The following is a 24,900-nucleotide window of genomic DNA, read 5'->3' on the forward strand; positions in this document are numbered from 1 at the left end:
TTACCTCAGAAGTTATCGTTCAACCAAGCATGCGTTTAATGACAACATTCTAGGTTGATGTTCCATCCTTCAGGAAAAATTTGACATTTTCCTTCACCTTTCCTCAGCTAAGAGCCACATATAATTGTCCATGCTGAAATACTAGTTTCTCGAAGTATATCAAGTATATCAACACTTTCTCCATGGTTTGTCCTTGCACTTTATGGATCGTCGTAGCAAAACGTGACAGAATGGGGAATTGGCTCTGCTGAAGGGGAGATGTCAAGTTGAGCATTATCCTAGGAATGAGAACAATATCATCTTTGAAGGCTCCCATGTTGATTCTTGCAACAATCAGATTATTGTGTAGCTCTTTCACAATCATCCTCGTTCCATTGCATAGCTTTGCGGGTTCCACGTTTCTCATTAACATGATTGGAGATCCTTTTCTCAACTCCAATTTGTGTGGTGCTAAACCAGGGATGTCGAGTGAATCGAGGAATTCTGTTGGGAAATGTGTAGCATCAGTTCCCTCAGTGACAGCATTGAAAGAAAAGCACTCCTTAATGATTCCAGTGAAGGGTCTGATACATGGAGAATTGATGCTTCGCATCATATCGTACTGCGGAACCAAGATATAATTATCGGAGAATAATTCTGCAGGATTGTCAAATGCGGGATAGATGAAATCAAAATAATCCTCCAGTGTTTTTGCTGATAGAACCATGTCTTCTGGTATTTCAATTTCATTGTCTTCATTCTTTAAAATCTCGTCGTCTCCAACTTTCAACAAAAATTTAGAATAGTCGCCTTCTCCCTCTTAATTGCATATTTGTCAGCAATTGAAACTTGGTGAAAAGTGGCCACAAGTAGGATTTCTTGATGCAGGAATTTTCAACATCAGCATCATTTCCCCTTTTCAGGAAGAAGTTGTCAAAAATCACCACAACAAATGGTAAGAATGCCGCCAAAAGGTTTAGTGTTGGTGCATACATCTTGAAGAGTTCTGTCCACCGCTTCAAAGCACTCTCTCCTAATCATTGGGCATTCATCCCAAAAAATGAGTTTCACTTGCCGCATCAAATGTGCCGTGTTAGAGTTCTTCGCAATGTTGCAGAATGTATTCTCGTTCACTTGGATGGGTATCTTGAATCGAGAATGTGCAGTTCTCCCACCAGGCATTCATTTTGCTGCTATCCCAGAGGATGCTACAGCAATCGCCACATCACCATGGCTCGCGGACTCAATCCACACGGCTCGCGGACTCAATCAGCACGGCTCGCGGACTCAAATCAGCACGGCTCGCGGACTCAGCCCCACCTCTGGGGTTTTATTCTCCTCACCCTGCCCGGTGATTAACAGAGGGTGCCGGCAGGGGCGTTACCTTCATGGTGATTGACAGGCAAGAAGACCGATCTGCTGATCCCACGATATTTTAAACCTTCATAACGTTTGTAATATTCCACCGATCGGGAACAAAATTTGAATGGTGAGTAATGTGGCAAAAAAATCATAGCGATATAGGGTACCATTTTTGCACAAATTAAAACACAACGCAGACTGGAAGAGGACAAGATGAGAGTTTTAGTAATAGTATAGATAAATAGAAGATATAAATGGACAGTTCCATCTTGCCACTTCATCTTGTCAAATTGCCACCAATTTGTCATGTTGCTTGACCAACATAACAGAATTGTTTTCCAAGAATATATCAGGAGATTTGAAGTCAGAAACTGCATTCTGTGATCATTGTTTTGACCCAAGGCATAAATTTGAACTAGACCGTTCACCATCTGGGCATTTCATTCTAACCATATATTTGTTCCATCAATAAAAGAGCATCGTCCATATCTTTAATATTACTGCCTCTGACTAAAGAAGTTCCTCCTCACCTCCTTTCTGAAAGAGCGCCCTTTGATTCTGAGGCTATGACTTCTGGTCCGAGGCTACCACTGGAAACACCCTTTCCACATCCACTCTGCCTTTCATTATTCTGTAGGTTTCAACCTTCTAAACTCCATCGAGTGGAGGACCAGTGGTGTCAAACGCTCACCATATGCTAACCCACTCATTCCTGGAATGATTATTGTAAATCTTCTCTGGACCCTCTCCAGAGCCAGCACATCCTTCATCAGATATGGGGCCCAAATTTGCTCACAGTCTTACCCAAAAGCTCTAAAATAACCGTCCTCAACCTCCTTATGTATCTGTTATTTAAGATGTTGTCAAAATCATTGTCCTGGTAGATCCTACTAAACACCTGGGATATTTTGCCACACGTTAGGTCAGTTTATAAATGTAAATTAAGATACAAAATGCTGAAGTAACTCAGCGGGTCAAGCAGCATCTCTCAAGAACAGGGATAGACGACATTTCGGGTTGGGACCCTTCTTCAGACTGATTGTGGTGATGGGGGGGGGGGGGGGGGGAGAAAGATGATGGAAGAGAGGTGAGGACAAAGCCTGGCAAGTGATAGGTGGATACATGTGTGGGGGATTTTTGAAAGGCAGATGGTTGGAGAAAGGCCAGAGCTGAAAAGACAAAAAGTGCTCAGTGTATTGTGCACAGTTTTGGTCTCCTAATTTGAGGAAGGACATCATTGTGATTGAGGCAGTGCAGTGTAGGTTCACGAGATTGATCCCTGGGATGGCGGGACTGTCATATGAGGAAAGATTGAAAAAATTAGGCTTGTATTCATTGGAGTTTAGAAGGATGAGGGGGAATCTTATAGAAATATAAAATTATAAAAGGACTGGACAAGCTAGATGCAGGAAAAATGTTCCCAATGTGGGGCGAGTCCAGAACCAGGGGCCGCAGTCTTAGAATAAAGGGGAGGTCATTTAAGACTGAGGTGAGAAAAAACTCTTTCACCCAGAGAGTTGTGAATTTATGGAATTCCCTGCCACAGAGGGCAGTGGAGGCCAAGTCGCTGGATGGATTTAAGAGAGAGTTAGATAGAGCTCTAGGGGCTAGTGGAGTCAAGAGATATGGGGAGAAGGCAGGCACGGGTTATTGTTAGGGGACGATCAGCCATGATCACAATGAATGTTGGTGCTGGCTCGAAGGGCCGAATGGCCTCCTCCTGCACCTATTTTCTATGTTTCTATGTGTGCGATAAGGATAGAAGAGGTGCAAATTGTGAAACCAGAGGAAAAATATGGGTGAAAGTGATGGGAGGGGTGAAATGGGTGCAAATCCAGATGGGGCACAGGGAAGAGAGGTGGAGAAATAGCGGGTGACATTGTTTGTAGGTTAGTTCCATAAAATTGGAGAATTTGATGTTCATACCGTTAGGTTGTAAACTACCCAAGCGGAATATGAGGTGCTGTTCCTCCAGTGCGCATGCAGCCTCACTCTGGCAATGGAGGAAGTCCAGAACAGAAGGGAAGGAGAATCGCATGTGGCCTCACTCTGGCAATGGGGGAGGTCCAGGATAAAAAGTTCAGTATGGGAATCTGAAGGGGAGTGAAAGGTCAATATGGGAGTATTGTAAACCAGCATTTGCAGTTCCTTGTGTCTCTGTAAATGCAAGTTGTGCTGTAAATTATTTCTACTTTGTTTCAGCAAAGAACACTCCTTAAAAAGCACAAATCATTATCAGATCTACAAGGATTTTCAGACCAGGCAAGTGATTCTAAGGCACTTTTGACAGAATATTAATCATAGAAATCAAGTCTCCTTTGTTTTTCATAAATGCATGCCTGAACAAGTTACCTTATAATGAAAAGGCAGTTTTAATAGATTTTTTCTATTTCTAGCTAATTGGATCCATTCCTAGTAAAATGTTCTAAAATACATTTATATATACTTGTTATGAATGTTAATTGTAAATGTTGAATAAAATTCATGCTTTGTATGCTCCATTTCTCTTTTTTAAATGTAATTATTTTGCCAATAGATGCATTATGTGTTTACAAAAGTGTTTTTCACAACATCTTTGTATTAACAACTTGTTTTTTTTAATATTTGTTTCAAATAATAAAGTGAAGTAAAATAATATTATGTTTTATTTTGTTTGAATTCAGAATTCAAAGCACATGACAGACAAGGAACATATGTTGCAAATATATGCATCTTCACCAAATCTCAATTTTTCTGATGATGAGAAGACATTGAGAATATTGAGTTCTTTTCAGAGCACCATTAAGGAGAATGAGCACCAGAGAGATCGACTAATTCTGGCTTCATTGGAACCAGCCCAAGAACATATACTTTCAAAAGAAAAATCAGAAAATCAAATGATCCAAGACACAGAAGATTCTCAGCAAAGTCTAAATATGGATTTTCCAAAGGTTGAAACAAAGATTGGAAAAAGTGAAACCCAGCAAAAAAAAGTTAAAGCTTATATGAAAAAGCCATTACTTCCACGAAAGCTAGCTTATATTTCTCAAAAATTTTCAAAGCATCCAAATATTCTTACAAGGTAACTACAATTTCATTTTAAAACAATGTCATAATAAAATTATATTAAAAAAATAGAATAATAGTATATAACACAATGTTTTAATCATTCTTAAACAGGTCTGCATCTTTGCCTACTTGTGTCCGTTTGCATGTGATCAGTGAAAGATCATCTCCACCAATAAAACTCAAGCGAAGGTGCAGTCTTCCTTCCTTTATTAACTTTGAAACTTTTGTAAAAACACAAGGAGGAATCACTACAGGAGTTGCTGATAGAGAATGGGTCAGAAATATATGGAACAATTGGTTTGATGAAGTCTTTCCACCATTGAAATCATTCCGAGAAGCAGCTACTTATCAAAGAGGCAGTTCCCTGCATGACGAAATAAACAAATCTCAGCAAGCAATGAAGCGAGAGATACGATTGCAGAATTTGTCTCTGGAAATGCATCTTTTGTACTCTTCTGTTTCCGAATCTGAAAACGCTCCGGATGCCTTGCTTTCTGAAGTGAACAAACTAACACACCTCATAAATGTACAAGGCAAAAAGTCTGCTTTTAATTACGGTCGGCGAGGAGCTTTGCGTAGAAAATTAGCACAGCTGCAATTAGCCATGGCAGATTTAAATCAAGTAGGTATACATTGAGTTGAAGATACCTGATTTCTAATTATATTACTGGTAGTTGTTTTACTGGTAGTATTATTTCCTTTCATTAAAATCTAGTGTAACATTTGGCGTTTTATGTTTGTTATTTATTATTAGTATAAATATATGCATATTGTGACAGCGGCCCCTCCCTCGGATGCAGCTCTGATCCCTATCACTGGCAGACCGGCTGAGAGAGGCCTTTCCTCAGCATCACTGGTAATAGCTGGGCTAAATTAGCTGTTATCCGATTGGCTGCCTGGACCTTGTCAGCATGCTCTGTATAAAACTTAGGAATTTCAGCCAGAGGGGAGAAGGTGAGAAAAGAAGCAGAAGAGGGGAAGAAAGAAGGGAAGAACGAAGGGGGGAGAGACCAGTGCAGGGGGAGGGTAGGGAAAGAAAGGAGAGAAAGTGGGAAGCCTCCCTGCTAGCTGTATTCCCCTTTCACAGGTTTGAGGAAGACTGAGCCACTGGGACAAACCTGAGACCACCAGCACCACTGTGTGGTCAAGACTGGGCTACCAGGAAGAAGCAGAAACTGTGGCATCATCTAGTCTGAAGCTGATTTAATGTCCTCTTGAAATTTATCACCATTCCTCTCATGTGGCACATGCGCAAATAAAACTGCACGTGTGCTCTAATTAGAGTTGGACAGTGACAACTGAAGAGAAAGATTGTCTTTTTCTATCCATTTCTTATGGTGGAACAATTTCTAATAGTTTTATGCAGATCATAAAACTCATCAGCATGTAATTGGGAATGGAAAGGGGAATTAAAATAGTTAATAGCAGGGAGATCTAGCAGGCCTTGGCTGATCAAGTGCAAGTGATCAATGAAATAGTTGCATAGTTTACGCTTAGTCTCGCCAATTTAGAGGCGGCTACATCAGGAAAACCTAATGCAGTAGATGAGTTTAGAAAACACAGGGTAAGGATGGGACAACTTTTTAAGAAAGGCACCTTTTTTTCATTTCAGGAGCTACAACAGACTTACGGACTCCACTCAAATGATTTTTTTTAGATATTTACAACTTAGAGATTATGTTAAATCAAATACACAAAACCTTAGAACTAGAGATCCAGAAATTCTTGATGATTGTTTGAATAAATATCCTAATACAGATAAATTAATATCTCATATTTATAATATCCTATTAGATAGTGAGATACCATAATACTTTACCTTCTTAAAAAAAAACAAGATCACACCACCATCACAAGAATGATGGAAGGGTTATGTTGTGGATATGTGCATGCACGTGCTTTTTGTAGGGTTGTATGATATTAATTGTAATGCAGGGACCGTGGAGCATTTTTGAAAGTGGGGGGAGCCGAGTCTTCACTGATCATTGACCTTGGGGGTACCTGACGAGGGAGTGGAGCGACCAAGTGGGGGGAGGGTGTGGGAGGGGGGCACCCATGGTAGGGACTCCCACGGTAGGGACTTTTTGAAATTTGATATATTAAAATCATGTTTTAGTGCATTGAAATATGATTTCAATGTTTTTTGTTTGAAGTGTTTTTAAGATAATGTAGGGCCTACATGAGGGATAGGAGCAGGTGATTATTATTTTTGTTATTGCTCGACCTCCAAAAACTGGGGGATAATAATACAGACCATACCCCACCTCGAAAAGTGGGGGTATGTATCCCCCATCGCTCCCCCATCGCCCCCCCCCCCCCCCGGATCAACGGCAGTACCTTCCACGGTACAGAACATTTGACAAAAAAACTTTTAAATGTGTTATAATTTCAAGTCCTATTTTTTTTGTTTGTAGTTGGAAAAAGGGACAAGAAATAATCATAAAATTTCCTGATTTTGAAAGTCATGCAAATTATGTTTTGCATGGTGGAAAAATTAGAGTATTTTGAAAGTCTGTGTTCTCCTTTTGACGTATATTTCATTTTGATTTGAATTTAGAATCATCAAACCATGACATTAATAAAAGGGGTATATGTTTGTGGAAACGTTATTTTTTTAAAAGTAAGAATTTCGAGAAATCTAAAATGCATTAGAAATATACATTTCAATGCACTGTGTCTTGCCCAGAGTAGGTGAATCGAGGACCAGAGGACAGATTTAAGGTGAAGGGGAAAAGATTTCATAGGAATTTGAGGGGTAACTGTTTCCACACAAAGGGTGGTGGGTGTATGGAACAAGCTGCCAGAGGAGGTGTTGAGGCAGGGACTATCCCAACATTTAAGAAACAGTTAGACTGATACATTGGTTTGGAGGGATGATGAAAAAAATGAAATGATTCAATTTATTGTCATTGTCAGTGTACAGTACAGAGACAACGAAATGCATTTTTAGCATCTCCCTTGAAAGGGAGACACAGGGCGTCGCGGTGTGCCCGCGCCTGCCGCCGTAATTACATTCCATTACAGGCAAAGGTGGGTGAAGTGTCTTGCCCAAGGACACAACGACAGTATGCACTCCAAGCGGGATTTGAACCGGCTACCTTCCGGTCGCCAGCCGAACTCTTAGCCCATTGTGCTATCTGTCGCCTATATGGACCAAAAGCAGGTAGTGTAGCTGGGACATGTTGGCAGGTATGGCAAGTTGGGCCGAAGGGCCTGTTTCCACACTGTATCACTCTATGACTACATTATACCTCCACCATGCATAAATGCTTCAAAATCAAGTGGTCGAGTTTTATTGCCATACACTATGAAATCAACATCAATACTACAAAAGCAATTGGACCAGATCAGATACAGAATCAAGCCCTCAAGATCGCAGCCGAAGAACTGGCTCCAGTTTTGCAGTTCATTTCCCAACAATCGCTTGACTCGGGTGATGTTCTGCTGGATTGGAGGAATGTTAACATCACTCCTCTCTTAAAGAAGGGTTCAACCACCAACTGAGTGAATTATCGTCCTGTTTCATTAACAAGTACTTGCTGCAAACTGCTGGAGCATTTAATTGATAGTAATCTGATGCGACACGTGAGCAAACATACATTCTTGCTGACAACCAACATGCATTTAGGAGGCATGGATCCTGTGAGTCTCAGCTTATCCTGACGACAAATGACCTGGCCAAGCACCTTGATGGTAACGTCATCACGGATTTAGTAGTACTGGACTTTTCTAAAGCATTTGATGTCACCCCACACCAGAGACTGCTTTGGAAGCTTAGCTTCTATGGTATTCGTTCCACCACGATGGATTTCCAGTTTCCTGACAATACGTCTTCAGCGCGTGTGTGAACGGAAAGAGCTCCAATTGGTGTCCAGTGTTGAGCGGTACACCTCAGGGCACAGTACTTGGCCCACATCTGTTTTTGCTTTACATAAATGACATCCATGAAAAAGTCGCAAGTACGACCAGACTATTCGCTGATGATTGTTTGCTGTACCGTCCAATTAAGTCAGCTGATGATGAAGATGCTCTCCAAAAGGATCTCGATACAATGGTTAAATGGTCACAACAATGGAGCATTCAGTTCAACCCTTCCAAATCTGAAACCATGCGTGCCACCAGAAAGAGGAATCCAGGCGAACATCTTACAATATACTTGGTGCCACCCTTGAAGAATCCAAGTATCTTGGCATCAAATTGCAGAATGATCTGTGTTGGAATGGTCAGACTAATCATGCAACGGTGAAAGCAACAGGTGTCCTAAATTTTCTGAGGCGCAACTTTCATCATTGTTTAACTTCTGTCAAGGAGAAGCTATACTTCACCCTCGTTAAAGGGCTTTCTCACGTGCGACCTGACGCAAGACTTAACAAGAGTTTAACATCGTGGGAACCTCCTGCGATAACAGTACGGCATTCGTGGACCACCGAGGACCTCCGTGGCGCTAACGGCAGGTAGTCGTGTAACTTTGTAAGGTCGGGAGAAAATTCAAACATTTTTTAATTTCTCCAAGAGTGACTTGAGCACTTTTTGGTGAGCGTTGCAACATTGTATGAACGCAGATGCCAGTGCGATATCCGTGCGATATCCGTAATGACTCTTGCGGGTACCATGGGAACTCCTGCGAATGGTAAACCCGGAAGCTTGACAGAGGGGACATAAGGTGAGTAAAAAAGGTGGTCTCAATATCGCCAATGGACCATGTGTCCATTGAGGACGTCCCACCTAATTGTCATTTTTTGAGAATCTTTTTCACAGTAAGACTTGCAGAGATGTCTCTCAGAAAAGCGCAAAGAAAGGGGTCAAAGAAAGTCAGAAAGTTTTTAGCCATGCAGGTAAATGAGGAGGAGACTCAGCAAGAGAGACAGGTGGAGAGGCAAGAGGAGATGCCAGAGATACCACTGCCTGTGGGCTCCTTGGAGCAGGGAGAGGGTGATCAAGGTGGATTTGAGATTGCCTCCCCAGTAGCTGTTGCCTCCCCAATAGCCTCAGCAGACGATAACATAAAGGGAAGATGGCAGAAGGTAAGGCCATATAACTTCAACAGGGAACAAGAGGGGGAACTGGTGGAGTGGTACCAATGCAATGAGATTCTCTATGACCAATCCAGAGAGGATTATAGAAATAGGGAGAGAAAGCGCAACCTGCTGGAGGCGAAGGCTGCGGAGTATCCCGGGTACTCATGTGAGTATCTATAACAATATATTAGTTTATGTACAGGAGAACAATTTAATGTTATCCATGATTTAAAAACATACAATGCTACAGATGTAAAAGTGCTGTTTTTGCAGTTACCTTTAATTTATCTTATATTACAGTGTCAGTCTTCTTCAGCAGAGGTCCCAAATTATTCTTTAACTCATTAAAGAGCTCGGGTGAAATTCTGACAAAGTTTTTGAATTCAACTTTTATCCTCTTCGCACAGCACATGAAGCAGTTGCTCATATTGTCCAAATTGAGGTCTCCGTTGAAACATGGGCTTAACCCAGTGTGACTTCCTCTTAATTTTCCTTTTAATTAATCTCACCCTTCTGCCTTCACGCAAGCGTTTTCGATGCACATGTTGCGCTAATGCATACAGCACGTCAATGAAAATAACAACCAGCCTGTACTCGAACCAACTTTGTATAGACATGTCTGCAAATGAGCCAATTCTACGAACGGAGGATATTTATATAGTGTGTGAAAAAAAGTGACATCATTTGTGCCACGTGATTAACTACACTACAGTCCATGATGTTCATTCACGATTAACGGGAAAGATCGGGAGACGGATAAGTCACTCGCACAAATGACAGAATTGCCGAGTACCGTGGGAACTCTTTATCTACCCCCCGTTATATCGTGTGGAACTCGTGCTGGACCACGACCACTTCACTCTGATGACATCTTGCGTCAGGTCGCACCGTGAGAACCGGCCATTAGACCTCATTTGGACTACGCAATTTGGATTCCAGCTACCAAGCCAGATGTATACAGCAATTTGTTCTTTCCTCGCAAAATTAAAGCATGGAATAATCTTCACCCTACCACAGTTACCCAACCAGATACAACTAAATTTAAGGTAGCTCTTTCTTCCCAAAAAACCCTTTCTAGCTTAAGTCTTCCCTCCACCATCTCCAGTTTAAATTCCATTTGGAATATTTTGGAGGACCAAGGAACCAAGAAACCAAGAAACACTCAAGCATAGAAACATAGAAAATAGGTGCAGGAATAGGCCATTCGGCCCTTTGAGCCAGCACTGCCATACAATATGATCATGGCTGTTCATCTAAGTACCCCTTTCCTGTTTTTTCCCCACATCCCTTGATTTTGCTAGCCCCAAGAGCTAACTGTAACTCTCTCTTCAAAACATCCAGTGAAGTGGCCTCCACTGCCTTCTGTGACATAGAATTCCACAGGTTCACAACTCTGGGTGAAGAAAGTTTGTCCTAATCTCAGTCCTAAATGGACTACCCCTTATTCTTAAACTGTGACCCCTGGTTCTGGACTCCCCCAGCATCGGGAACATTTTTCCTGCAGTTATAGTAAGTGAAAATCTAGCTGGCAAGCAGGATGCTTTGTCCAACCAACCCCATTTGAAGGCCACTATCTTACACTGCTTCTACCCAGTGCTTGGTACCTACTTCCAGCAGACACTGGTTGTCCTCCAGGATCCACCGAGCCGCAGCCTGGTCCATGCCAGTCACCAGGGCGAATTTGACGCAGAGACTCTCTCAACGCTTCCGACGCCTCTGACGGCCCAGGACTCTTGCACTGAGGCTGCTCCCGGAGCTGCAGCGAGTGACTCGCAAGCCCAGCTAACCCTCGCCAGTCCAGGCTCCCCTTCCGCAACTGCCCCCGCCGCTGCTTCTGCTTCCATCCCTCCCTCCATCCCAGCTCTCCAACACCCACGACCAGGTTGCTCAGGGCACAGCTGTGCCTCTTCCAAAGCCGGAGACATTGAAACATGTCTTGCCAAAAAAGTCCTCCGGTTCCGCGGCCTATGTAATGTGTGATCTAACATTTTATAACATATTGTGGTATCACCTGGTGGTCAGACCACTTACTGTCGAACCCTTGTCAGTGGTTAAGAGGACTGCCACGTGATGTAATGGGTTAAGGGGAATGTCCTGCTACATCAGCAGATCTTACCTGGAGATCGTTAGTCAACATAGAAACATAGAAACATAGAAATTAGGTGCAGTAGGCCATTCGGCCCTTCGAGCCTGCACCGCCATTCAATATGATCATGGCTGATCATCCAACTCAGTATCCCGTACCTGCCTTCTCTCCATACCCCCTGATCCCATTAGCCACAATGGCCACATCTAACTCCCTCTTAAATATAGCCAATGAACTGGCCTCAACTACCCTCTGTGGCAGAGAGTTCCAGAGATTCACCACTCTCTGTGTGAAAAAAGTTCAGAGAGAAAACAAGGAGCTGAGCACGAGTCAACACCCTCGCTCAGCAGCAACAACAATAACTCACAATGACTTAGAGAGTCCCAAACGCACATGTATATTAAACTTATCTTGTTAATAAAGTAACCTTTTGATCACGAAGTTTGGACTCGCTACATTGGTGACCCGCGATGATCCAAATTGGGATTTGGGGTTTTTCATGATGTGTGCAGCCATCTACCCACCTCTACAATTCCCAAACTGTGTTTTGGGGCCTTTGCATTATGGACCTGGTCAACGACACCGCGCTGCAACCTGAGGCTGTTGACGACAGCCCCCACGCATTCCAGTAACGTACCTTTGGGTCCTGCCTATGCCTGGGTCTGCCAGATCGCAGGCTGTCTGGGTCCCCCGGCCCACCGCAGTAGACAGCGGCGCAGCAGCCTCGGCCCTTGTATTCTCTCCCGCATGGCCCGCCCGGAGCTGTCCACTAACCGTCAGCTACCCACCGGCCGCTGCTCAATACCTAGCCTCCTGAATGAGCAGGCCTACCTGGGGTGGCTGCCCGAAGACGTCCTTCTGCTCCTCGCTGGGGCGGATTTCGACGATCCCCAGCCGCTGGCTGCCTATCCGGTTGAGCTGTGGCCGGCCAACAGCGGGGTGGAGCCTCGGTTGGTCATGAGTCGGCGGTCCCGCGACGGATCCCTCGGTCGCTTACAGCCTCCACCGAGGGCACGGCGGCTCATCCAGTCTCAAGAGCCACCGCCGACGGTATGTGGATTTCCTACCTGCAGCGGTGGGGCGAGGCCCGTCGATGCCGGCCGCCCCACATGCATCCGGAAATGTCTTGATTGGCCGCCAGTAAAATGCCAAAATGGCCACCACGGTCTACTCCCACATGGCCACCGCGGTTAACTGCCAAAATGGCCGCCATTGCCAGCCAGAAGCGGCACTCAACCTGCTCTGACCTCCGTCAACAGCGCCACCTTCCGGCCCTATGGTGTCTCTGCAGTCTGACTGCCATCCACAGCGCCACCTCAGGTCGGATGATGTCTCTGCAGCCTGACTGTCGTCAGCATCGCCACTTCAGGACGGATGGTGTGACGTCAACCTCCAGTTTTCCAGCTTCTAGCACAGCTTCTCATCAGACATTGGATTCTTGAGTCATCCTGCGCCATTCGCACCATAGATATTGGTCAATTTGAACCATTGAACTTTTAGTTTCCTACCACTTTGGACTTTGCATTATGTTTGGTCACTGTAGTTTGTTTTTTTACTTTTACTTTTTACACTGTGATGACCTCGCCGGGTTTAGCTGTTAGTTTATTGGTATTTCTTTGTTTTGTTTTCTTTGGCTTGCATTGTTGCCGATGTCTCCCAGCCGTTGCTGGGTACCGTAATACCCGGGACACGGTCCCCTGCTGGTCGATGAGATGCAACTGTGTCTTGTCCGTCCTGCTGTTTTTTGCATCGTTCGCCTGGCCCCCATGGTCCACGTCCGACCAGGCCCACACAGTGCGCCGACTGCGCTCGCGGGCCCCATGGTCCCAACTTGTGGCCGGGGGCCCACGACCCATTGCAGGAGCCACCCTCGACCATGCTTGCGTGCCTTCTTGTAGAAGGTGAGCGCGCTTAATCCCTTTTTGCCTGTGGGTTTATGGGTTTCGTCGGCCTGCTTGTTTTCCTTCCTCCAGTTCTGAGTAGATGGGGTCCTGTGGCGCCACCTGGTGGTCAGACCACTTACTGTCGAACCCTCATCAGTGGTTACGAGGACTGTCAGGTGACGTCGTGGGTTAAGGGGAGTGACCTGCTACATCAGCAGATCTTACCTAGAGATTGTTAGTCAACAGGGAGCTGAGCACGAGTCAACGTCCTCGCTCAGCAGCAACATCAATGACTCTTATGTTAGAAAGTCCCGAATGCACATGTTTATTAAACTTATCTTGGTAATAAAGTAACCGTTTGATCACAAAGTTTGGACTCGCTACAATATATGCATTTATTGGAATTGTTTGATTGAATACCCTACCAATTGTAAACACTGTATTGATTTGACATTTGTCATTGATGTCTATGCCACTATTTTTTTTATTTTATTTTTTTATATTTTATTTTATTAGAAGTAAGTACAGTCATATGGCACCAAAGTGCCTAATATATATTTTCATAATACATTTTATGTACAACTTTTTTTTTTGTTACATTGAAAAAAGATGAGAATAAGAAAAAGAAGTTAGATAGTAAAGGATAGAAAGATGTGAAATATATAGTGTGTGAAGAAAGAAAACGAGTAAATGAAGAAAGTTGAGAGAGAAAATAGTGAAAAGAAAATAAAATAAAAAAGAAATGGAGATCATTATTTATAATCTTGACCAACCCTTGTCCAGTCCTGAAACAGTTATTTTTTACAATTGTGTTGCACCATATGATTCCAATAAAACGACGAATGGAGACCAACTCGTTATGAATTGGTCTGATTTATCCATTAGGAGGAATCGCATTTCCTCAAGATGAGCGGTGTCCAACATACTTGCAATCCACATTTTAAGCGTTGGTATTGATGTACCCTTCCAAAATTTAAGTATTAATTTTTTTGCTATTATTAAACCATAGTTAAGGAATAGATTTTGAGATGTGTTCAATTTATTCCCATCTTCCATTACACCAAATATAATCATTTCAGTATTAGGTTCCATTCTTGTCTTGAATAATTTTGTAAATATTTCAAAAATATCATTCCAAAATCTATAAAGTTTTATGCAGGAAACTAAGGAGTGTGTTATAGTTGCCTTTTGGGCTAGACATTTATCACAAGTGGCGGATATATTTGGACAAAATTTGTTCAATCTTGTTTTTGAATAATATAATCTATGTTCAATTTTAAATTGAATTAGATTATGTCTTACATTAATTGAACATTTGTGAATATATATCAGGTATTTTTCCCATTTAACCTTCGTAATTTTTATCATTAATTCCCGTTCCCACTCTTCTCTAAGTACCTCTGTCGATGGTAGGTCTATATTTAGAATACTATTATATAAATAGGATATTAATTTTTGTGAGTCAGCTTCAATATTCATTGCTTCTTCCAATAAGTCAGGAGTTACTTTTTGATATCCTTGTATATATTTTTTCATAAAGTCGCAAATCTGAAGATATTTAAAATATTGGTTGTTTTTCAATTTAAATTTTAACTGTAGTTGTTGGAATGATAGTAGGTTTCCCATTTCGTACATATCCCCGATCCTACTAATTCCGAGACTTTCCCATTGGTTATATGTCTTATCAATAAGAGATGGTTTAAATAAAGGGTTATTCGCTATTGGCATTAATAGTGATAGATTTCTTAATTTTAAAGATAATTTTATTTGTTTCCAAATTCTTATTGTACCATATATAATTGAGTTCTTCTTATATATTGTGTTATTCAGTTTTTTGGGGGAAAAGAGGATCGTTCCTATATTACAAGGATGGCAATCCTCCTTCTCCATTTTTATCCATTCTGTCTGTTGGGTAGAATTATCCAACCAATAAATCATATTCTTAATATGCACTGCCCAGTAATAATACATAAAATTCGGAAGTGAAAGTCCCCCAACCTCTTTTGGTTTACATAAGTGTTTTTTTGTGATTCTATGTGATTTATAGTCCCAAATATAATTTGTAATGTTAGAGTCTAATTTAAAAAAATATATATTTTGGTATATATACCGGTATAGACTGAAATAGGTATAGTAATTGTTGTAGGAAGATAATTTTTATTGCATTTATTCTACCTAATAATGATAAGGGAAGTGTTTTCCAAAATTTAATCAGTGTATTAAGTATATTTAATAAAGGTATGAAATTAGCATTGAATAATGCTTTATATTTTCTAGTAATCTGAATACCCAAATATTTAAATTTTTCTGTTGCGATTTTAAAGGGGAACTTCAATAAGTGTGTAGGTTCTTGAGGTTTTAATGTCATGATTTCACTTTTGTTCCAGTTTATTCTATATCCAGAAAAAGACCCAAATTCCTCTATTAAGTTTAATAAATTAGGTATGCTCGTTTGTGACTTTGTAATATATAAAAGTATATCGTCTGCATATAATGAGATTTTATTCTTTGAGTATTATAGCCCTGAATATTCGGATGAATTCTTATACTTTCAGCAGGGGTTCTATCATAAGGGCAAATAACAGGGGTGATAGTGCACATCCCTGCCTATTACCCCTTGATAGTTGAAATTTTTGAGATAACATGTTATTAGTTAAAATTCTTGCCATCGGTTTAACATATAATAATTTTACCCATGTTATAAAATTCTCTCCCATATTAAATTTTTGTAGTACTTTATATAAGTATTGCCACTCTACCTGATCAAATGCTTTCTCTGCATCCAAAGAAATAATTGATATATCTTCTTTCTCTACTTTATGCGAGTACATTATATTAAACAGGCGTCTCAGATTATTAAATGAGTATCTTTTAGGTATAAACCCCGTTTGATCAGGGTTTATCAATTTACTAATATATTTGCTTAATCTTCTTGCTAAAATCTTTGCTAAAATTTTCTGATCTGTATTTAAAAGTGATATAGCTCTGTATGAGCCCGGATCTTCTAAATCTTTATCTTTTTTTGGAATAAGCATAATAGTTGATTCTGTCAGTGTTTCAGGTAGTTTGTTTTCTTTAAAAGCATGGGGGTATAAATTAAATAAATAAGGGGTCGTTATCTCCTGAAGTTTTTTTATAAAATTCATTATTAAAACCATCTGGTCCCGGTGTCTTACCATTTTTCAGCGAATTTATTGTTTCACCTATTTCTTTGATTGTAATTTGAGCTCCTAGTTCCTCTTGTTCCAAAAGGTCCAGTATTGGAAGATTACAGTTATCTAGAAATTTTTTTATTTTACTATCTTCTATTTTAATTTTAGATGTATATAATTTTTGGTAAAATTGGGCAAATCTATTATTAATATCTTTAGGTAGTATTAGTAATTCACCTTTCTCTGATTTAATTTTGGTTATAGTATTTTCCCTTTCTTGTTTTTTCAATTGGCGAGCTAAAAGTTTATGTGGTTTGTCACCAAACTCAAAATGTTCCTGTTTTGTAATTAGGAATAGTCTTATTACTCTTGCCGATAAAATTCGATTGTTTAAATTTCAGTAATATTATCTTATTGTGTTTATCTGTCATGGAATCTTTGGCATTATCCAACTCTAACTGTCTGATTTCTTGTTCTAACAACAATTGTTCTGTCTTATTCTTTTTATTTTGAAAACTTTGATATGAAATTATAATTCCTCTCATAAATGCCTTAAAAGTTTCCCATAATAAAGAAGGCGAGGTACCTGGTATATCATTTGTATCGAAAAAAAGTTTCATTTGTTGTATTAAATATTGATAGCCATGCACGTCATTTAAAATATGTGTATTAAACCTCCAAAAAAAAATTTTACCCGGCATTCCCTCAAATTTTACTATGTCACTGATCAAAATGAGTAATATAAAATCCATTAAAATAATAATGTAATTGTTTTTGGTTTTTTAGGCAATTAAATTAGAACCAATGCTGCTTAATGCTTATTGGCACAGACACTTAATTTACCTTCTACAGATGAAAACATCTGAAGCACTGGATGATCTAAACTATATACTTAAGCACAATAAGAATCACGCAGGTATGGTAATGTACTTATTCTTTTAGATTTAATGTATTAAATATATTTAACATTTACGTCTGAAAAATGTACACTTAGAATTTAATTATTCTGAATTTGCAATAAATGAATGTAATTCTCCTGATATGTTAGTTTGAAATGTTATTAATATATATTCAAGAATTAATTTGGATCTAAATATTTAAAATCAGCAAAATAGCTTGGAGCATGCATTTCCTGTCAATAAAATGAGGCTTCATCCATTAATATAACACATTTCCAAAACAATTTCCTCCAAATTGAATCCATACATAATTATTTAATCTATTTTTGTTCTTAGATGCTTACACATCAAAGGGCGATATTTACAGAGATAAAGGGGACATTACAATGGCAATCATAAATTATTCTCAAGGACTCAAATGCAGACCTGATGCAGACATTTACTTTCGAAGAGCTCAGTTGTATGAGGCTAGTAATGATATGCTTATGGCTATGGAAGATTATCGCTTGGTAAGTAAGGTGTATTTTTAAAATATTTTCTCAGACAATTTCTGTAGTCACACAGATTTGATGGTTTTAACTGATATCAGTTTTCTGCATTTTTCCCTTTTTTTTATGGCACAAAACAGCAGAGATTCATAATCAACAGTTTCCAAATGTTAGCACTTTGTCATTGGCATTAAACAGTAGAAATTCAGAATCATTGATTTTAAAAGGTTTTGACTGTCTTCAATGAAAATAATAGGATGTCTGTAAATAGAGTAAATAATAGGGTGTCTATAAAAGAGAAAACCAAGTCGAGGGTAAAAATGGTTACTGACATAACCTGGAGGCGATATTCTGCAAGGATTAACGCCAGGATCATTGGTTCATTATTCATTTAAACCATTTGGTCACAAAGATGGAAAGGACTATTTCAAAACGTGGACAGCATTACATTGGAGAGTACAGATAATACAGAGACATGTCTTACCAAACTTTCAGAATTGATGCATGATTGCTAATTAATTTAAATACAGAGAAGTACAAGGTAGTATAGTTTTGTGTGAAGAAGAAAAGTATAATCAAATACTAAATGGCGATTAATAAACTAAACGGGCAAGAGGAGCAGAGAGTCAACACATATTGCTGAGCTAACTAAATCATTGTTAGGATGAATGACAGAAAATTTAGTAAAGAGTACAAATAAAATAGAGGAAGACGAAGAAGAAATTGGAAGTTCTCATAATGACACTCCACGCTGGTACAGCAATTTCCACACTCACCAATAGCCTAATCTGATTACACATTATGTTTTATCACGTTTCCCAAAATGTTCACTTTTTTTAGGGTAATTGTGAAAATGAGAATAGTCAAGTCACTTTTATTTATATAGCACATTTAAAAAAACAACTCTCGTTGGCCAAAATGCTTTACATTGGTGGAGGCACTAACGTTACACAACAGTGGTTCATAGATTAAATACAAACATCACTACATACATATAGCCCTCGCTCAGAGGACGTCAAGAAAGGCTTGGGAGTAGAGATGAGTTTTAAGTCTCGACTTAAAGCGTGTAGAATTTGTGCTCAAATATCTGGTACAGGCATTTGAAAAAGATTTGCTGATGAGTTCACTTTACTCATTTGGGAAAGGAAGATGTGAAATTTGTTTTGGCCAGAACATTAGTGCAAAATGTATATTTTTAAAACAGCAAATTTTGTACAACATGGAGTATTTAGTGTAATGCGGCTGTATTGTGTGTCAGATCATTAAAAACTGAATGTTCATAAAAATTAATGTTGTTGATATTGTGGTGTTAAAAGATGGCCAAATTATGTTATCATAAGATAATAAATAGTTGAACAAAAAGTGACCAATGAAAGAGTGGTGCAGTTACAAATGTCACAATGTGATTCGTAATATATTTTATTATAGGCTTTTACTTTGAATCCCAAAAGAACAGATGCTCTGATGAAACATGGCCTATATTATTTTGATACTTCCAACTGGCCAATAGCAATTAAAGACTTTACAGCAGTAATTAAAGATGAGCCTAACAATGCTCAAGCAAGGTAAGCTATGTAGCTTTAAAATAATTTTTAAAGCTTCCTTTCTATAATGTAGGCAAATTTTGAAAGATACGTACAAGTACTGTGAAATATAGTTTGTGCTCACAATCACTACTCAGAGACTAAATCGTGGAAACAAGAAATGCTTTATTTGCGAGTCTGCAGAATCGGGTGCCTCTCCAAGTTGAGACACACCGAGCAAAGGAAAAACGTCTATTTTTATACAATTCAGTATACAGTCTTTATTGATCGGACGCCTCCCCTTCTGACCCCTTCCAATCAGGGTACCGAGGTTCACAATCTTCCAACCCTCCCCTCCGTGCGTCATCAATCATTCCCTCTTCTCCCACATCATACATCGCATGTACATTTAAATTAGGTTCTTTGTCATGAGGGTCGTAAAGTTAATATTCATTTATTTCATTAAGCATGCTGAGTAGCTGTTGCCCTAACCTACTTAATTGCCTTTGACCTAAAGACTAGCTTCTGTGTTGTCAGCTACATTCCTTACCTCATCTTGTTATTCTACAATGTCATCAACAGCTCTGAAGGACAGTAACAGATTGTTCGAATCACAAGGTTGGTGATTCCAACTACTCGGCCCATCACAAGGTCGGTGGCTACAGTCACTCGGCCCATCACAATGGTGGTGGTTTAATCATCTTATCCCTCACAGTACATTTGCTGATAATCTTCACCTGACCACTTTAATTTTTTTTGTAAACTGGTGAAAAATCTGTGGAAAATGTACTTGTAAAGTAGTTTTACTACTGTTTCTTCATGGCTTTCATGGATATTTTGTTGCTTATCTTTGCTGATTACAGTCTTTGGGTCAAGAAGACATGATTCCAGTTGCAGAGGGAGGTGCTGAGTCCAAGGTCCAGGAGTGGAGATGAGTTTAGTTGGAATTATGGTGCTGAAGTCAGAGCTACAGTCAAGTATAGGAGTCTGACATAAGCATCCTTGTTAACCAGATGTTCCAACGATGTGTGTAGGGTCAGGGAGATAACATCGGCCATGGGACAAATTGCAGTGGGTCCAGGTTGTCTGGTAGGGTGGAGTTAATATGCACCATTACCAGTCTTTTAAAGCAGGTCATGATGGTGTATGTCTGAGCTACCAAATGATAGTCCTTAGACATGCTACCTTGGTTTATCTTTGATACCAAGATGATAAAGTACTGTATATACACACTACTTTCTGAAGTAGTCGGAAGGAGGGTTCCGACCCGAAATGTCAACTACTCCATTTCTCCAGAGATGCAGCATGACCCACTGAGTTACTCCAGCATTATGTCTCTATCTTCGATGTAAAACAGCATCTTCGCAGTTCCTTCCTGCACAGGATGATAAAGTAGATGGGTATTGCAGTTTGGCTTAGGGAGAGATTAAAGATATAGAAACAGAGAAACATAGAAAATAGGTGCAGGAGTAGGCCATTCGGCCCTTCGAGCCTGCACCGCCATTCAATATGATCATGGCTGATCATCCAACTCAGTATCCCGTACCTGCCTTCTCTCCATGTGATCCCTTTAGCCGCAAGGGCCACATCTAACTCACTCTTAAATATAGCCAATGAACTGGCCTCAACTATCTTCTGTGGCAGAGAATTCCAGAGATTCACCACTCTCTGTGTGAAAAATGTTTTCTTCATCTCGGTCCTAAAAGATTTCCCCCTTATCCTTAAACTGTGACCCCTTGTTCTGGACTTCCCCCAACATCAGAAACAATCTTCCTGCATCTAGCCTGTCCAACCCCTCAAGAATTTTGTAAGTCTCTATAAGATCCCCCCTCAATCTTCTAAATTCTAGCGAGTACAAACCGAGTCTATCCAGTCTTTCTTCATATGAAAGTCCTGACATCCCAGGAATCAGTCTGGTGAACCTTCTCTGCACTCCCTCTATGGCAAGAATGTCTTTCCTCAGATTAGGAGACCAAAACTGTACGCAATACTCCAGATCAGATAATTTCAGATAATATCAGATAATTCTCCTGCTTGTTAATGCATCAAGATTTTGAGGACATGGTAGGGAACTCCACCTAGCCCTGTTTCTTTTGGTGGGTTCATTCTCAGGAAGATTGATCTGACATCTGCAATGGTCACAATTATTTACAGCTATAAATGTTTCATGTAAGTTGAGAGGGGAAATATTTAATAGGAACCCGAGATGCAAGTTTTTCACCAAGAGGGATTTGAGCATATGGAATGAGTTGCCAGACAGGTTAGTTGAAGCAAGTATTATAACAGCTTTTAGACACATGGATAGGAAATGTTTATAGGGATATGGGCCAATGGGAGTAGCTTAGATAGGGGGCATTTTGGTTGTAATGGACAAGTTGGGCCAAAGGCCTTTTTCCATGCTGTAAGACTCTATCACATTAACTGAAACTAATTTAAGTTTTTTTCCCTTCTCTAGAATCAGTATTGTCACATAATCACACGTGTGTGGCTTTGAGAGCATTCATTAATTTAGAATTGCATTCAACCCAGGGTCATCAGGCAATTATTGAGAGGGTCAATGATTAGCTTGAGCTGGGATTTAATAGATCAATGTATGGATTTATGAAATGGAAAGCATGCTTGACTAATCTTCTGGAATTTTTTGAGGATCTAATAAGTAGAATGGACAAGAGGGATCCAGTGGATGTGGTGTATCTGGACTTTCAAAAAGCCACGATGCTGCTTTGTAGGACTTTGGTTAGGCTGCATTTGGAGTATTGAGTGCAGTTCTGGTCACCCCATTACAGGAAGGATGTGGAGGCTTTAGAAAGGTGCAGAGGAGATATACCAGAATGATGCCTATATAAAATATAGCTATATAAGAAGTACCGTATATAAAATCAGACAAGGCATTGATAGTATAGACGGTCAGAACCTTTTCCTCAAGATAGAAAAATCAACAATTAGTGGGCATAACTTTAAGGTGGGAGGAATAACGTTTCAAGAAGATGTACGGAGGCAGGATTTTTCACACAGAAGGTTGTTAGTGCCTGGACTATGCTACAGGAAGTGGCGGATGAGGCAGATATAATAGCAGTTAAGAGACTTTTAGATAGGCATATGGATCTGCAGGGAATGGGATATGGATTATGGATTATGTGTAGGCTGATAACAGATGGTCTTGGCATCATGTCAACACAGACATTGTCGGCTGAAGGGCCTATTCTTGTGCTGTACTGTTCCGTTTTTTATGTTATAATGGATCACATGGTTGTGAGGTGCAGTTTAGTTACTGAGTGTGGCTTCTTGAGAGGAAGTCAGAGACAGGGTTGCAGAGAATTCCTCTGGCCAGTGAGTACACACCCTCTCACTGACTATGCAGAGGTAATATAAAGGCAGTATAAGAACAGAATGGCAGCCACCAGGAAACTGGTAATAGATCTATATAAAGGACTGCTATTGATCACAAATCAGTTGCACATTAATAGAATCAAATCCTATGCAGTTCAGGAAAACCGCAGGGTCATCTGAGCGAGAATGTACGATTGAGGCAACTAAAGTTATTCTAGATGTGCAACCTACATTCTGCATCAATCCCAGAGCACAATCTAAGTGTTATTCTTGTGAAAATTTGGCAAATATTTTAGAAATTACAATACTGTACCATTTATCTGCATAATGAATGCTTGAACTAAAGACTGACAAATAAGAGATCCAGGACCGATCTGATTTGCCCAATCTACTTGCATATTGAAATCCCCCATGACCAGTGTAACTTTGGCTTTATTACATGCCTTTTCTCTTTCCTGATGTAATTTGTGCCATACATCCTGACTAATATTAGGAAGCCTGAATATAACTTCCATCAAGGTCTTTTTTATCGTTGCAGTTTCAACTCCGCTACATCTTCTGTTCCTATGTCATTTCTTGCCAAGGATGGGATTTCATTCCTTATTAACAGAGCCACACAAGCCCCTCTGCCCACCTGCCTGCCTTTTCGATAGGATGTGTACCGATATATTGCGGCATCAGTTGCCGCAGGAAGTACATCCTCTGTTGTGCCTTTTTGACTTCATCCTAAGATTATAATACATCAATGAATCTGTAATTTCATTTCCAGGGATTATCGTGGACAAGCATATGCTAAGCAAGGACTGTTCAGAGAAGCTATTGTGGATCTGTCTGTTGCAATACATTTGGAACCTAACAACTGGATGGATTTCTATCATAGAGCTTGCCTGCTACGAAAGGTTCACCCGTTTAAAGCTTTACAGGACTTCAGTGTTTCAGGTGGATAGTACATTAAATTTACATTGCGGTTAGTGGTTATGCAGATGCTAAGAACATTTGTAAGAAAAATTACTTAGAATTTGTAATCCACAGATTGTTGTAAAAATAGTAAGGAGAAATTTGTCGTCCTTAATAGATTGTAGGTTCAACTAAGTGATTAATTATCAAAAGTCCTCTGAAATAACCTAACAAGGCATTCAGATGCACTACTGCTGCTACATTCAAACTTAGAAGGAATAAAGATGGAAGGACCACCTGGCATTTAATTCAGATGCAATAATAAGTTGCCAGCTCAGTCAACCTTCCAAAGTATTTGTCAACGTATCTGGAGAATGCTGTCCAAATAGGTAGAGCTGTCGCATGGAAGTCAAGCAACAGTATGACAAAATTGTACTCACAGAGTCGTATGTTACTGACAATGTCCCTGGATATATCTTATCCCACAAACCTGCACGTCTTTGGAGGATGGGAGGAAACTGGAGCACACGGAGAAAACCTACGAGTTCACAGGGAGAACGTACAAACTCCATACAACACCCGCAATCAGGATTAAACGTGGGTCTCTGGTGCTGTAATGCAACAACTCCACCGCTGCACCACAGTACCATCCTGTATGCAACTGTGCTGCTCCCGCACCATTGTGCCGCCCTTTAGGGTGGTGAATCTGTGGAATTCATTGCCACAGACGGCTGTGAAAGCCAAGTTAATGGGTATTTTTAAAGCAGAGATGGATAGATCCTTGATGAGTAAGGGTGTCAAAGGTTATGGGGGGAAGACAGGAAGATGGGGTTGAGAGTGAATTTTTATTTATTTATTATATTATCTATGAGTACTGTTTTTACGGGCCTGTTATGCTGCTGCAAGAAAGAATGTCATTGTTCCACCTTCGGTACCTATGACAATTAAACACTCTTGACTTGATATTAGAGATAACAGCACAAAAAGGTGCTTTACAAACCAGTATTTAAATTGATATACTTTACTTCTTGTACGCTCATTAAACAGATGTTCTGAACAGTTTATGTGTTTTCCTCCGCAGTGCTTATCAATAATGAGGTTGAGAATTTGAATTCGTTTTTACATCGTGGAATTTTGTACACTGAGCTCAACCAGTGGCCTGCAGCTATATGGGACTTTGAATGGGTAATCAAGCTCGACAGGTAACTGCCTGAAGCTTCTTTCATTTTCAGTTA

At 40.1% G+C, this 24,900-nt stretch overlaps 1 protein-coding gene across 5 annotated transcripts in view; it reads left to right on the forward strand.

Moving 5' to 3' along the window:
• Window positions 1–24,900, forward strand: part of ttc6 (tetratricopeptide repeat domain 6) — a 162,003-nt gene that overhangs the window by 71,303 nt on the left and 65,800 nt on the right. For all 5 annotated transcript variants that reach the window (XM_055640545.1, XM_055640546.1, XM_055640547.1 and 2 more), the window contains 8 exons: window positions 3,544–3,603; window positions 4,005–4,402; window positions 4,501–5,011; window positions 17,315–17,444; window positions 17,764–17,936; window positions 19,344–19,480; window positions 23,538–23,707; window positions 24,747–24,867. In XM_055640545.1, coding sequence (XP_055496520.1) covers window positions 3,544–3,603; window positions 4,005–4,402; window positions 4,501–5,011; window positions 17,315–17,444; window positions 17,764–17,936; window positions 19,344–19,480; window positions 23,538–23,707; window positions 24,747–24,867 — 1,700 coding nt within the window. The remainder of the gene's footprint in view (window positions 1–3,543; window positions 3,604–4,004; window positions 4,403–4,500; window positions 5,012–17,314; window positions 17,445–17,763; window positions 17,937–19,343; window positions 19,481–23,537; window positions 23,708–24,746; window positions 24,868–24,900) is intronic.

This window comes from Leucoraja erinacea, chromosome 9, assembly GCF_028641065.1.
Source record: "Leucoraja erinacea ecotype New England chromosome 9, Leri_hhj_1, whole genome shotgun sequence".
Classification (NCBI taxonomy): Eukaryota; Metazoa; Chordata; class Chondrichthyes; order Rajiformes; family Rajidae; genus Leucoraja; species Leucoraja erinaceus.